Raw genomic sequence first — 13,848 nt, 5'->3', positions numbered from 1 at the left:
GTGTTCTGTCCGAGATTTCTATACTCCGGAGAGACCAGGCTCTCCGGTAGGGCATGTCTGTACAATTGCAGAGATGGCTGAGGAGGAAGGAATGAACTACAGGTTGAACATCTAGAATTCGAGCCCGCGACTTTGATCATGCAGTCATACAAATTACATTCATTGAAAGTATGAAACAGTTTAGGCGACGTCGGGAAGAGTCTTCTCCAATTCGATCGCCTCCTTGATTCCATCGGCCACAGCCTGAGTCTGTTCCGCGCTCAGGCGTCCCAAAGGCCGACGAGGATACCCACCGTATCCATAGTACGACTGGATAGCTCCCTTAGTACCAGGGATGGCGGTCTTGGTGAGGACCCAATCCGCCGCACTCAGCAGCTGCTGAGCCTCCACAGCCTCGGCGAAGCGACCCGCACTCCAGAGGTTGAAGATGTGCACGCAAAGCTTGGGGATGACGTTGGCACCACCTGCCAGAATGGCCGAGCCGCCAGAGGCCAGAGTCTGCAGCGAAAAGTCCGCAATGCCACCAAAAGCCACGTAGGGGTGGTTCTCGGCCTTCTTAGTCGAAGTGTTCTTCCGAGGGGTCACCAAGGGGGACTCGGGAGTGATAGCGTTGAGCGCGCGAGCAACGCGGGTCAGCTTGCCGGTGTTGGCGCAGGTGAACTTAGTGCCGACGATGTTGGGATGTTGAGAGATACGGATGATGAGATCCGAGTCCATGTCGATACCGGAAACGGCTCCGGGGTAGTTGTACAGGATGATGGGAATAGGAGAGGCATCAGCCACCGCAGTGAAGTAGTCATACAGCGTCTGGTCGTTGCCAACGGCATAGCGGTAGTAGCTCGGGGGCACAATCAATGCGTACTCAGCACCAGCCTCGGCCGACTCCTTCGTCAGCTCGATGGTGCCGCGGATGCTCTGCTCACTGGCTCCCGTGATGACGGGGACGTTCTGGAACCCAGCCTCGACGAGGGCAGACCGCGTCTCGCGAATGACAGTCTTGCGCTCTTCGCGGGTCAGATGAACAGCCTCTCCGTTCGATCCCATGGTCACCAAGCCGACAAGACCGGCCTTGGCCAGACGCACGGCATGTTTGCGGATCGTAGGGACGTCGAGTTCCTCCGTGTCGGGGTTGAAGAAGGTCATGGTAGGAGCGTAGACTCCGGTGCGAAGGGGGGTACGGGAAGACATGTTGGATGGACTGCAGAATTGTACAATTAGCAAGGCAATTGGATATCTAGGGGACAGAAAAACACGCACTGCACCTGGTTCGGTGGTATGGGACTGGTATATAGATGGGATGTAGAGAAACTGACCGCAGGAGAGGAAGAATGCAGATGGACACAGCCCTATATACCTATGGAGGGAGACGACTCTCCACTTTCCGGGCCGGTCGGCTACCCCGCGACGAAGCCATGGACGAAGTCGCAGGAGACAAGGAAGTCGTGATCAATTACGAGTAGGTAACTCCGTAGGCCGTAAGGTCTTCTCCTACTGCGCAGGCGGAGTACATCCAGAATACAGGGCGTAACGAACGGTAACGAGGGGCAGACCCCCACCTTCCTAATCCACGGCTGCTCTCTCCGGACGGACATTTCTCCACCAATCAGCAGCCGCAGCCCCTCTGGCTCGGCGGATCAATTCCCGACGGTACGGTACCGTATGGACAATCGCGCGAATCAGCTGACGGACGGCTATTGAAATGGAGAAAAGCGTCAATTCTTCCGTCATCCATTGCGCTGAGGGGATTTCCACGAGGACGGCTTTATTTGTGGTGCTCGCGCCAGTCCGGGACAATGTCCTTTTCCTTGGTTTTCTTCTCATCGCTTGTGCGCATTCGCTTTCCTTCCCAAAAGATCTCATAATCCGCTGCAGTAGGAATCAGCTTTGGACTTCATCCGCGACAGCGACGGCGACAACAACATGGCTCCCAGTGTATTGATGGTAAGTCGATCCTACCTGATCGCCGTCTGTTTGATCAAATGCTGAATACGCGTCTAGGTTGGTACCGGCGAGTACACCACGGGCTACGTGGGTGGTGCTGCTTCCGGTTCGGACAAGAAGGTCGGCGTGGTCGGATTGACGATGTTTGACCTTCGACGACGAGGCAAGGTCGGCAAACTGAGCATGGTGGGAGTGTCGGGCTCCAAGTACCCCGGCATCCGTAAGTTTGAGCTCGAGTTGCGATAGACATGCCGATGCAGTGGTGTTAATGGAAATTGCGGCACAGGCGAACACCTGAACAAGAACATCTCGCAAGTATACAACGGCTTGGATACCTCATTCGACTCCTATCCCGCCGACAACCAGACCGACCCCGATGCCTACAAGGCTGCCATTGACGCCTTGGAGCCGGGTTCCGCCATCACCATCTTCACCCCCGACCCGACCCATTTCCCCATTGCCCTGTACGCCATCCAGCGCAAGATCCACGTGCTCATCACCAAGCCCGCTACGCAGTTGCTCTCCGACCACCTCACGCTGCTGGAGGAGGCGCGCAAGAACGGCGTGTTCGTGTTCATCGAGCACCACAAGCGGTTCGACCCGGCCTACTCCGACGCACGCGCCAAGGCCCAGAACCTGGGCGACTTCAACTACTTCTACAGCTACATGAGCCAGCCCAAGAGTCAGCTGGAGACCTTCAAGGCCTGGGCCGGCAGGGACAGTGACATCTCGTACTACCTCAACTCTCACCACATTGACATCAACGAGAGCATGGTGCCGGACTATACTCCGGTCAAGGTCACCGCGTCGGCGTCCAAGGGCACCGCCGTGGAGCTGGGCTGCGTTCCCGAGACCGAGGATACCATCACCCTGCTCGTGGATTGGAGACACAAGGCCGACTTATCCAAGAATGCCACTGGCGTGTACACTGCTAGCTGGACGGCGCCTCAGAAGGCGGGTGTCCACTCGAACCAGTACTTCCACTGTAAGCACGATTGTCCCTCCCCGGCTGCCCGACAACATGACTGACCATGTGATGAAGATATGGGATCGAAGGGTGAAGTGCGCATTAACCAAGCCAAACGAGGCTACGACGTGACCGGCGACGAGTCCGGACTGAGCTGGTTGAACCCGTAAGTTTCCCCCCTAGAGCCGAGAGCCACACATGAATGGGCAGTTGTCTAACATTCGGAGCCAGGTTCTACATGCGCTACGCCCCTGATGACGAGGGCAACTTCGCTGGCCAGACGGGCTACGGCTACATCAGTTTCGAGAAGTTCATCGACGCCGTCACGGCGGTCAACGAGGGCCGCGTGACGCTGGACCAACTGGACGCACGACCTCTGCCGACGCTGAAGAACACCATTGCCACGACTGCCATCCTGCAGGCTGGACGGGTCTCGCTGGACGAGAAGCGGTCGGTGGAGATTACCTCCGAGAACGGCCACTGGGCATTGAAATGAAGGAATTGTATATAGCTCTTATCGCCATGTATGTGAATGAATGTAACGGTGTCAATGGTTCCAATCTCGGTTGTTCGGTGCCCATTACCAAGCTCCTGATGAGCGAAGGCTACCTATGGTATGTGTTTAGTAAAGCGTTCGCTGGGACGATAGCTCGAAAACTGGAATTCAATCTATAGTAAACTTCAATTTAGCCCGTAGAACTCAATCAATCAATCAATCCGTCAATCTCACATGATCAAAGAAAAAGAAAAACACCCCCAACACCGCCGCCATCCATTCCAGGATCGAACCAAATGCTACCTTCATCCGATAGAAGCAACGCTGAGGAAGGTGGAAATGGGAAACTCAGACACCATGTCGTAGACTCGTCAACGCCAAAGAATGATGATGATAATACCGACAAAAAGAAACAGAAAAAGAATGCCGGGGAAAAAAAGAAGAAGAAGGCGGCAAAGTCCGAGATATCAATGCTACTAGCTAGAAGTAACCGAATGGATCAACCGAAAAGAGCCTAAAAAAAAAGACAAGTAAACCGGATTCAACGGCGAGGATTGTTGCGCACAATCCCGTCGGTGCCCTTGTTGAGCTTCACTCGACAGTCGGGACAGTACCATTTGGCGGTTCGACTGGGAACTTCGGAAAGACCGACGCAGTCGAGATGGAACCATTCTCGATCGCACTAGAGGATAGACAGTTAGCTGAAGTGGAAGCGTGTAAAGCGGTAACGGACAGACACATACGTCTTGGTTCTCACAGCAGATCATCGTTCCGAAACTCACGTCGCCACACATGCAATAACGGGGTTCATTCGGATCGATCTCCTCCAAAACGCCATCTTCGTCGATGCGGATGCCCTCGCGGGGTTGTTGAGGATCGTCCGGCAGGCCTGGTTCACGCACCCCGATGCGCTTCTTGGTGGGTTTGGCTTTGCGCCGGCCGTAACTGACTGCAGCGCCGCCGTCTTGCCCGGAGGACACGATTCCCGGAGCAGGCCGTCTGCGACGTCGGATGGGCGCCGCAGCACCGGTGGCGGTCTCCGGGATCGGGGTTCTGCGGGCAGGCGTGGCGCTCTTTCGACGCAGCTCGCGGCCTCCTAATGTGATGGTGATGTTGGGGACGGGCTCCGCCGATGCGGCTGCAGAGCGGCGTCGAGAGGGAGGCCGCGTCACGGGAGGTGTGGTAGTCCTACTTTCCTTGATGGCCGGGGCCGCCGCGGCGATGGTCAAGGGGATGGAACGTTTGGATCCGGTTGGGGATGGTGGTGCGGGGGGTGATGGCTTTCGCGCATCAACTGCATCATCGGCACCGGCTACGGGCACATTAGTCGACGCCAGGGTGGTGGCCGGAGCGCTGGATGTGCTCACACTCGTCTCCACTGGGGTGGGAGATTCCTTGCTGGTCCTACGGCGTTTATTGACCGAACTGCGCAGGGCCACACGCGTCTCACCTTCCTGGGGAGCCTGAGGAGGAGGAGCCGAAGCGGGAGAAGGAGGTGAAGGGACGACGGCCGACGAGTTCTCGTCGAAACTTCGCTTCTTGGTGGCGGCACGACTGGGCTTTTCAGAGAGGGAAGCATCCTGAGAACTGACGAGGGCGACGACGCCTCCTTGCTTGGCTGCCAGCTCCGCCTCTGCAGCGGCGAGGGCCGCCTGTTCCCGCGCCTGGTTTTCACGCTTGAGCTTCTTGGCTTCGTTGAGCTTCATGCCCCGGTTGCTGAGTTTCGTCTCGTAGGTCCCCTCCGGATCCTTCATCCCTTCGGTGCGTCGGATCAACTGGCCCGGAATGTAGGTGTTCATGATATCGTCGCAGTCCACAAACTGGGTCCCTTCCTCGTCCGACTTGGCCTTAGCTGCGCGGTATGCCTCCCATCCCCGACCTCGGAGAGCCAGTTCGCGGTGAATCATAACCTCACTAGGCTGCCACACGGCGTTCTTCTTCATCTTCTTGCGGAGCTTGGTCATTTCCCATTCGGTGAGACGCAGCCACGGCATGTCCTCACTACCGGGTTGCGCATCCTCCGGGGGCGGTTTGAGCAGGGCCAATGCGTTACTTGTCGAGATGGCGGTGACATGGTTGGGGTCCTGGGTGGCCGCCGAGGTCCGCGACCGCCGGCGCTGCTTCTCCTTCTTGGCCGGACTCACAGCCAGCTCCATGGGGGACTCGGACGGACCGGCCTTGGGTTCGGCCTCCACGTCGGAATGTTCGGTGCTCGCGATGGGGGAATCTGGATGCAGTCCTGCCAGGTGTCCGGCTGCCGGCATCCCCGACCGCCGAGCCCGGGACTTGGGACCAGGTCTGGTATTCTCATGATTATCCAGTCGGAGCGTAATGCGCGTCGTAGCTGGCGGGCCTTCGTCGCCCTTCTTTGAGGGCCTACTGCGTTTCGCGGTGGTAGCGGCGGGGACAGGGGGTGCGGGAGTAGGTTCGCGTGAGGCCGGTTTGGGGAGCGCGTTCAACTTTTGGCGAATGCAATCCAAACGGTTGAAGTGACGGTCGACCACATCGTAGAGACGGCAGGCTTCGGCATAGGCGGACTCGCGAGCGTTGATCGCGCTATCAATCTGGGTGGAGATGTCCTTGCGCAAGATGCGCGCATCGGGACGAGTATCTGGCGCGAGGTCGGGAAGCTGGCCATAGGTCTTAGTGAAATCATGGACACTCTGCGCGGCCTCCAGATATCTCTCGTCTAGACCACGAATGAGTGTGAGGGAACGGATGAGGTCGGCGGGAAGGTATTCGGTGTAGTCGATGTAGTCGGTGACGGTGGCTTGCGCGTCTGGATCAAATGGGCCGTCCAGAATCACGCCGCCCGAGTTGTCGTGAAAGTCGGTCATGACGAAATGGGTGGAGGTGGAGATGGAAGAGAGCTATAGGGGTGGGAGGGTGGAGATGCTCTTAGAGCAAGGCAGGCACCATGGGTGTCGGGGGTGCGACCATGCAGAAGAGCTAAGATTAAGACATGGGCAGTGGGGAAGAGTCTAGCAGAGCCAGAATAAAAGGGAAAGAGGGGGGTGGGAAGAGGAAGGGGAAGAGAGAGAGGGACGCGACGTGGAGGAGAAGTCGGAGGGTCGGAGAGTCGGAGCGAGAGACAGAGAGAGAGAGAGAGAGAGAGAGAGTCTGGACTGCGGAGGAGGACGGAGGAAGGTTCTTCCGAAGTATATCCCTGCTGCTGAGTCATCTGCCCTGTCTTTGTCCTCGTCTTCTTGGACAGTCTCTACATTGGATCCTCTGGTAAATACAGACTTCACTTGGAATCATTAACTAGCCAGAGGTCTTCTATGTCTTTAGCAATTTCTCTGGCAGAGAATGAAGTCAAAGTTCAGATCAACATTCCCTCGTCCGATCAGTCTTGGCCAGTGAGCAAACAGTATGAGTAGTAGTAAATGTAAGAGTGAAGTGCCATTAAACATGCTATATTCACATATTTTCCAGTAGCAGGTAAGTGATAAATTCCAGATCCTTCACTCTGGAAAATGGTTCCTGTGCTCCCTCGAACACCCCTCGTTCACCCTGCAAACGCCTTCCGGATCGGTCCTTTCTCTCCTCCCCAACTCTCTTCTTCCCACTGCACCATCGGTTCCAGTCTACCTACCATCAGCCGTTCACATCGTTTCCATCTGACACTATCATTTTTCATTTGGTTCTGGAAGTAGTTTGGCACAATGGACCGGGTCAGTCGTCTGAACCTCCTGTTTGACCAGGATGAAGCTCTGTTGCATGTCAATACCGGGTTAAGAGTGGTTGCACCGTGTCAGCCTGACGGTGACAAACCCATCCAGGCAGAGGATGACAGGGCCCAACAGCAGGTCCTTGATGAGCCGATCACTACTCCCGAAGAAGAGAACCCTGTGGAAGCTGCACCTGATGAGACGACTCAGCGACACCCCCACCGTTCCGCAGCAACCCCCAACTCCCCAGATCCCCTGCAACATGATGGATCTTTCTGCCCGCTGTTGGGAGTTTCCAAATATCCATACAGATTTCTCAAAGACCAAATATCTCAGTCTGTGGCCAGTCGATTTTTCGATCGCGGTCAATTCTGGAGTAGAGGCTGGGATGTGTGAGTTGTCTTATCTCTTTATGGTATTCTGCGCGGGTGAGTCCATTGATCTGACCCGATATAGTTACTATTGTCATCTCCCCCCGCGTCTGGGATCGAAGATTCTCCTTCTCGTCCCTGCCTCTCAATTCCGACAGCTCATACAAGAAATCAATCGTGAGCTCGAGTGCCAGTTATCGCTGCCATCGGACCCTCACCTGGGACTAGTTCTTCCCTTCCGGGAGAAGAATTGGTATCCTCAACCGGTCTTCCTGGGCAAATGCGACGGCCAGGAGACCAAAGAGCAGCTGCAGGCGAAGGTCCCACCCCCCGTCAACCACGGCCAGCCGCTCCCCGAATTGGACGAGCAGTATCTGGAATACGAGAAGATCCTCGAGGCCGCATGGGAGACGACCAGGAACAAGAAGAAGGGCTCCAAGGCCAAGATTCAGCAGCGAGCTCAGCATCAACAGCGACTGGTGCAGTGTTACGAACGCACGCAGAGCTACCTGGGATGGCGCTCTCCCGAGCCCGAAAGTCAGCCTGCGGCCCTCGACGCCGCCTCCTGGGCGGACAAGGCCAAGCTGAATGCCCCAAGCGCCGACGACTGGGACGCGACCAAGCCCATGCCGTACCCCTTCTGGAAGGAGCCGGTGCTCATCAGCGTCGACGTCGAGTGCAACGAGCGATGCCATTCCCAAGTGACCGAGGTGGGTCTCTCCACTCTGGACCTGTCGCAGCTGTCGGGCGTTCCTCCGGGTCAGCAAGGGGCGCAGTGGATCGCGCAGATCCAGTCCCGTCATCTGCGGGTGCGCGAATTCGGACACATCGTGAACCATGACTTTGTCGCCGGCTGCCCCGCGAACTTTGAATTTGGCACCAGCGAGTGGGTGTCTCTCGAGCAGCTGGCGACGGTGGTGCAGGCGGGATTGACTCCAGCGTCGGGCACGGGAGGCGAGCCACGCGCGGTGGTCGTGGTGGGACACAACCCGTCGATGGATCTCGCGTATCTCCGAGAGATGGGGGTGCCCGTGGAAGTCAACAGCAACGGAGTGATCGATATTGTGGACACGGCGGAGACCTGGCGCATCCAGCGGGGCGAGGCATCACCGCGATCCCTGGGCGCGATTCTGGCGGAACTGGGGGTGGTCGGCTGGTACCTGCACAATGCCGGCAACGATGCGCGCTACACGATGGAGGTGCTGATCCGGATGATGGTGGAGCGTTTCTCGAAGCAGAGCATGTTGTCTAGTTCGTGAGGTTGAGACATAGTTCGCAGCGAGAGGTAGATCAGATTATTCAATGGCAGTCATAACTATCCAGGGAACTAAAGTACTGTGGACCGCCTGACGTAACGCATCTCCCCCTCGCCAATTTCCCCTCCAATTTCTTCCTCCCAAACAATCTCTCCAAGTCCACCATTTCCACCCCAAACCACCCCAGAGAAAAGCACCGCAAAGCCATCAAAATGACCCAATTAACCCAACACCTCCCCACCACCACCCCACAATCGCTCCGCCGCGCAACCACCCATCCATTCCTCCAACGCGCCGGCGAAGGCACACTCCCCAAGCCACTGCTCGCGCAATGGCTCTCGCAAGACCGACTCTACGCACAGTCCTACATCCGCTTCATCGGCCTCCTGCTCTCGAAGATCCGCATCCCCTCCGCCACCCCCGCCCCCGGCACACCACCCCAACAATCCCTCGAAGACCGCACCGCCGCCATCCTCATCGACGCACTGGTCAACATCCAACGGGAGCTGGGCTTCTTCGAAGCCACGGCGGCGGAGTACGGGTTGGATTTGAACGCGCGCGCGGACACCGCGGAGGAAGGGCCGGGATCGGACTTCGGGTTCGGACCTAATGCTATCACGCACGCCTATATCGATCTGTTCCTGTCGGCGGGGAGTGCGGGGACCTCGTTGCTAGAGGGGCTGGTGGTGCTGTGGGCGACGGAGACGTGCTATTTGCGAGCGTGGCGGTTCGCAGCTTCGTTTCTGGGCTCAGGGCAGGGGGAGAGGCAGGATACGGATGGGGGAGCGCTGCGCGAGAAGTTCATTCCGAACTGGTCGAGTGGGGAGTTTGAAGGGTTCGTTGATGGGATTGGGCAGGTGGTGGATGAGATGGCGGGGGGTTATGCCGGTGGGGATAAGCAGGAGCTGCTGGGTCGGTGTGAGAGGTGGTGGAGGCAGGTGGTTTGGTTGGAGGAGCGGTTTTGGCCGGAGGTTTGAGTGTTGAATGAATGGTTTGGGTGGAAGCAGCTGTAGGATCATATTGTCTGAATGGAGAATGATTAACTGGAATTGAAGGATTAACGATTGTGGTCATTCCGATAGTCATTGCGTCACGTAAGTACATCCATCGATCAAGCAACCAGCCATAGTGAAAAAAGCAAAGTGAATAATAGTAGATGGTCCATAAGAAAACGCCTTCTTTCTCCCTATTTTCTCTGCTGATTCTGCCAACACTCCATTCTATGCGGGTTTGCGCTGCCGGCAATTTGGGTCTAATAATAAAAAATCAAGAGCAGTCGTAACGTAGTTCATGCGGATTGATAGGGAGCAAAAGTGATAAAAAGAAAAATTCCATCAAGTCATCTGAGCAAGAATGTCTGAAGTAATAGAGAAATGTCAAATCATCAAGATGTGGCTGCGCTGGCTCGTGCTGCGCTGCTTAACTGCCGATGGTATGAACCAATGGGTTGAAACCCTCTGCAAGGCACACGTTAGTCTCAGGCTCACTTCCCTCGCTGAATGCGTGGGAAAATGGGGAAAACCACTCACCTTGCTAGATCAAATCCTGCGTTATCATCCTCTTCCTCGTCTTCGTCGGGACCCGGCGGTCGTTCCCGGACAGCGCCGTTCATTCCGGGTCGAGGAGTCTCGTCGCCGTCGACGGATCTCCGCGCCCGTCCATGTCCCAAGCCATTGGAGGTGCCCGGCTTGCTGGGGCTGGCTAGATTCGGCGGCGGTGGACTGCTGCTGGGGATGCTCCCCAGTCCATCTCCCGGGTCGCCTTTCAACGGACTCATATCGGGCACCGGTCGGGCCGGCGTGCTGCCGATATCCGCGAATTTCCAGAATTGGGCCGGCGAGCTCATCGGCATGAACTTGGATGGGATCTGAGCCGTACTGGGTGGCGGAAGACGGGGTTGTTGACGCTGCGGCGCCGGGGTGATCATGGAAGATGGCCCTTCGTCGTAGTAAGACGACGACAGGACAGGCGGGGATCCGGCCACGTTGTCGGAGAGGCCGTACGATCGACTCAAACTAGTGCCGTTGTTCTGTTTCGCGGTGGATCGAGCGGGCAATGGCGAAGGCTCCTCGTAGTCCCTCGTGCTGGGCAGCCGCAGAGAATGCTCCTGGGCACCGTTCCGACTCGCCCGCGAGCCCCGTTCCGGGGTGTATGCCTCGACGGGAGCCACGGGGAACGAGCTGAATCCCGGGGAGGAGACGGGAGGAGACTTTTTGCCGGCGAAGATACTCTCCACGCCGTTGTGTGCCCGCGCGCTTGCCGGTTCCTTGGTGGCGGGCGACGACGGGGCCGACGACTGCGGGCCCTTGCGAAGCTGCTTCTTGTAATACTCCTCGCGATATTCCGGCGCAATCTGCCACTTCATTCCTTTCCCGGGCTCGTCGGTGCGGCGAGGCACCTTCTGGAAGGCTTTGTTGAGCGACAGGTTGTGTCGAATTGAGTTCTACTGCGGATTAGCCCAGCGAGTCCTCCAGGGAGCTCCCAGTAAGAATGCATACCTGCCAGCCACTCTGCGAATGACGATAGAACGCATACTTCTCCATGATCCAGTTGTAGATGCTGTTCAGCGTGAGCTTCTCCTCCTCGCTCGAGAAAATTGCCTGTGCAATCAGCGTCGCATAGCTGAAGGGCGGTTTCAGATCCTTGGCCGAATCCTTGCTGTAGTCAATCTCCTCCGTACTCTCCATCATCATGCCGCGGTTGTACAGCGGCGACTGCTTCGCCGTTCGGGCGCCCACGGTGTCTGGCGACCGTGGCGGCGGCGTCACCTGGCGCTTGAGGAACTGGGGAGCGGGTGCCAGCTGGGGCTGGCCGGTGGAGGGTGCGGGCGCCGCGTCGTGGCTGGCCGACGTGGGCGTGGGCTGCGGGTGCGCATGCTGAGAGGCATCCCAGGTGCCGGGATCCTCCTCGCCGTTGGCTAGACGCTGCGCTCGATCGACAAAGCTAGGGTGGATTTTGGCCTTGTCCCCGGGCGTCACAAACATCATCTGCGTGTTCGCAATCTCAATAATATCGCCGCAGGAGAGAATAGTATCGGTTCCGCGCTTGAGGATGCCATTGTTCAGCCGAACGCCGTTGCGACCGTTGACGCGGATATGCCAGGAAGCCGTCTCCTCGCCGTCGTAGAAGATCTCGGCATGCAGGCGCGACACGAACTTGCTTGGCCCCAAGTCCACGTTGACTTCCGGCAGCGCCCGCGCGGCGATGGTGACGGGGCTCGACTGCTCATCCAGCTTCTGTTCGCGGTCGGGTTCACGCCCAATGTTCACATGGAGGGTTTTGACGTAGTAGGTCCAGTTGCGGCCGGCGATCTTCGCATACGCCCGGATACTCTGCTTGTTTTCGGTCTTTGCATTCGAATGATCGCGTAGGACGCGGACTTCTTCGCGGGCGGCATCGAGGTACGAAATGACCATGTCCACCAGGTCTTGGTTTTCTGACAGGTCATGCTCCGGCGACGAGTCGTCCGCTTCGTCGGCGGAGTCCGCTGTTTTGATGGGACGAGGATGAGGGGATGTCCGCTCGACCTTTGTGATTTTTTGCAGACCAGGCACTTGGTTAGCCACCGAGGATCGGCGGAAACGAATTCTCTGCGAGATCAACTCACCTTGCGCTTCTTATTCGAGGGCCGAGTCGGCGAAGAGTCCGGCGCCTCCACATCCGAGGTTTCCTGGAGTTGGATTTCCTTGCGCCGCGCGCGACGGCGATTGGACAGAGGCATTCTGAATCTCACCCACTCAATCTGCTCCGCGAATTCAGTTCCCACTGGTTGTGTTTCCGATGCGACGTCGATCAGATGCGGTCAAGACACCGGAGTTTCGAGTCGGTCGTCGAAGTCCGTGGGGGGCAGGGAGCCACCGATAAAACGGGGTCGAGAATAATAGGCAATAAAAATAGTTGGACGATCGCGGTGTCGCACACACGGCAGGCAAGGGCGGAATGGGCGCAACGGATCAGAGAGATGTAAAAAGAACCACGATCAAGTCCTGCAGGACAGGAGAAACTAAAAAAGGCAAAGAGAAAACTCAACCAGGAAGTGGTAGCAGGAAGAGCCAGAAATGGGTTTGCCACTCGCGCAGAAGACCAGACGCGAACTGGGCGTGGCTGAATAATAGAACCAGCCACGGGAATTTGTGCGAAGGGTCTCGGCGGTAGACGTGCAGTGTGTCGGCCAGGCGGAGAAAGAGGGGAGGGAGACGTGATAGATTCCAGTGCAGGGGATGCAGGAGACAGCAGGAGAGATCCGACTCAGCAGAACAGAAGTCGAGAGGAAATGCCCGAGATGCGCGAAGAGTGACAAAGGGTTTGTGGACGCAGCGATGACGATAACGCGCGTGTCGGGGCGTGACCGCTTCCGTGTGGGGAAGAGAATTACTTCTCACTTCCTTTCCCACGTACACTCACGCACTCGCAATCTCTCGGTCTTCCTTTCTTTCGTCCTTCTTTCCCCTTTCCCTTTTGCAGAAAATTGTCCAGTCCCCCTCCGTTGGTCCCGCTGCCTTTAATATCCTCCCACCGGAACAGAAAAACAGAAACAGCACTCATCCGCCCAAGTGGATCAACCTTCCCAGCACGATGTCGTTCCCCGCCGCCGTAAACAGACAGTGGAGCCTCGACGAATCAAGAGCCCGGGCAACAGCTCTTCCAACATGGAACAGAACGAAGGGAAGAACTGGCTAAACTGTTCGCGGGCAGGGGACCCATCCGCAGTCCCTGTGTCGAGGTCCAGGATCACCACGACCTGGTCCTGCTTCTACCTACGGATCACCACCTATGATACATCGACCAAGTCCCGGCAGTGGGGATGGCACACAACTCTGGCATGAACAGTGGACGGACCCTTCGGATGCTCCGGGATGGGTCACCAAGTCAAGACCGAATCCCCTCACCCACGGAGACCGAGTAAGTTGCATCTGGAAGGGTTCCATCCAGAACCCCCAGCGCCCAACCATTCCCAATTGGCAGACAGCAGGACCGGATGGGGCCATGGAAAAAGGATCCCACGGATCGCCTCGTGAGGAACGTCGCTGATCGCTCTGCAGTTCGACGTCTGTTTGCGTCATGCTTCACCGCGTTCAGTTTAGCGTCCAGCCCTGGAATGTGTCCGCCACTGTCGCCGGCGAGTCGTAGAGCCGATCCTAAACAA

The 13,848-nt window shown here is 57.3% G+C and overlaps 6 protein-coding genes across 6 annotated transcripts; 3 read left to right on the top strand and 3 right to left on the bottom strand.

The window, feature by feature from the left end:
- Nucleotides 1–180: 180 nt before the first annotated feature.
- On the bottom strand, nucleotides 181–1,282 carry P170DRAFT_403358 (dihydrodipicolinate synthase family protein; the record flags this gene model as incomplete). Its single annotated transcript, XM_024846471.1, has 2 exons — nucleotides 1,258–1,282; nucleotides 181–1,198 (listed from the first exon to the last, which is right to left on the bottom strand). The coding sequence occupies exon 2, from the start codon at nucleotides 1,186–1,188 to the stop codon at nucleotides 181–183; it is 1,008 nt and encodes a 335-aa protein (XP_024708114.1). The 5' UTR covers nucleotides 1,189–1,198; nucleotides 1,258–1,282.
- A 453-nt stretch (nucleotides 1,283–1,735) lies between these two features.
- Nucleotides 1,736–3,481, top strand: P170DRAFT_378974 (Gfo/Idh/MocA family protein). Its single transcript, XM_024845470.1, has 5 exons — nucleotides 1,736–1,941; nucleotides 1,999–2,161; nucleotides 2,228–2,926; nucleotides 2,984–3,074; nucleotides 3,140–3,481. Exons 1-5 carry the CDS (start codon nucleotides 1,921–1,923, stop codon nucleotides 3,402–3,404), a joined length of 1,239 nt encoding a protein of 412 aa, XP_024708113.1. The 5' UTR covers nucleotides 1,736–1,920; the 3' UTR covers nucleotides 3,405–3,481.
- Nucleotides 3,482–3,945: 464 nt separating this feature from the next.
- P170DRAFT_350451 (putative PHD finger domain protein) lies at nucleotides 3,946–6,241 on the bottom strand (the record flags this gene model as incomplete). The annotated part of the gene is made up of 2 exons (XM_024843804.1): nucleotides 3,946–4,086; nucleotides 4,148–6,241. The coding sequence occupies 2 exons, from the start codon at nucleotides 6,239–6,241 to the stop codon at nucleotides 3,946–3,948; spliced, it is 2,235 nt and encodes a 744-aa protein (XP_024708112.1).
- Nucleotides 6,242–6,851: 610 nt separating this feature from the next.
- Nucleotides 6,852–8,721, top strand: P170DRAFT_434529 (uncharacterized protein). Its single transcript, XM_024848735.1, has one exon. It carries the CDS (start codon nucleotides 7,221–7,223, stop codon nucleotides 8,703–8,705), a length of 1,485 nt encoding a protein of 494 aa, XP_024708111.1. The 5' UTR covers nucleotides 6,852–7,220; the 3' UTR covers nucleotides 8,706–8,721.
- Nucleotides 8,722–8,811: 90 nt separating this feature from the next.
- Nucleotides 8,812–9,757, top strand: P170DRAFT_434528 (putative transcription regulator PAB1642). Its single transcript, XM_024848734.1, has one exon. The coding sequence runs from the start codon at nucleotides 8,915–8,917 to the stop codon at nucleotides 9,677–9,679; it is 765 nt and encodes a 254-aa protein (XP_024708110.1). The 5' UTR covers nucleotides 8,812–8,914; the 3' UTR covers nucleotides 9,680–9,757.
- Nucleotides 9,758–10,086: 329 nt separating this feature from the next.
- On the bottom strand, nucleotides 10,087–12,423 carry P170DRAFT_444712 (putative forkhead transcription factor Fkh1/2; the record flags this gene model as incomplete). The annotated part of the gene is made up of 4 exons (XM_024850650.1): nucleotides 10,087–10,159; nucleotides 10,232–11,145; nucleotides 11,201–12,229; nucleotides 12,310–12,423. 4 exons carry the CDS (start codon nucleotides 12,421–12,423, stop codon nucleotides 10,087–10,089), a joined length of 2,130 nt encoding a protein of 709 aa, XP_024708109.1.
- Nucleotides 12,424–13,848: the final 1,425 nt, after the last annotated feature.

Source organism: Aspergillus steynii (assembly GCF_002849105.1).
Source record: "Aspergillus steynii IBT 23096 chromosome Unknown P170scaffold_2, whole genome shotgun sequence".
NCBI classification, from domain to species: domain Eukaryota; kingdom Fungi; phylum Ascomycota; class Eurotiomycetes; order Eurotiales; family Aspergillaceae; genus Aspergillus; species Aspergillus steynii.
Note: the sequence above shows the minus strand (reverse complement) of the source record. Positions and strands in the feature narration are given on the sequence as shown.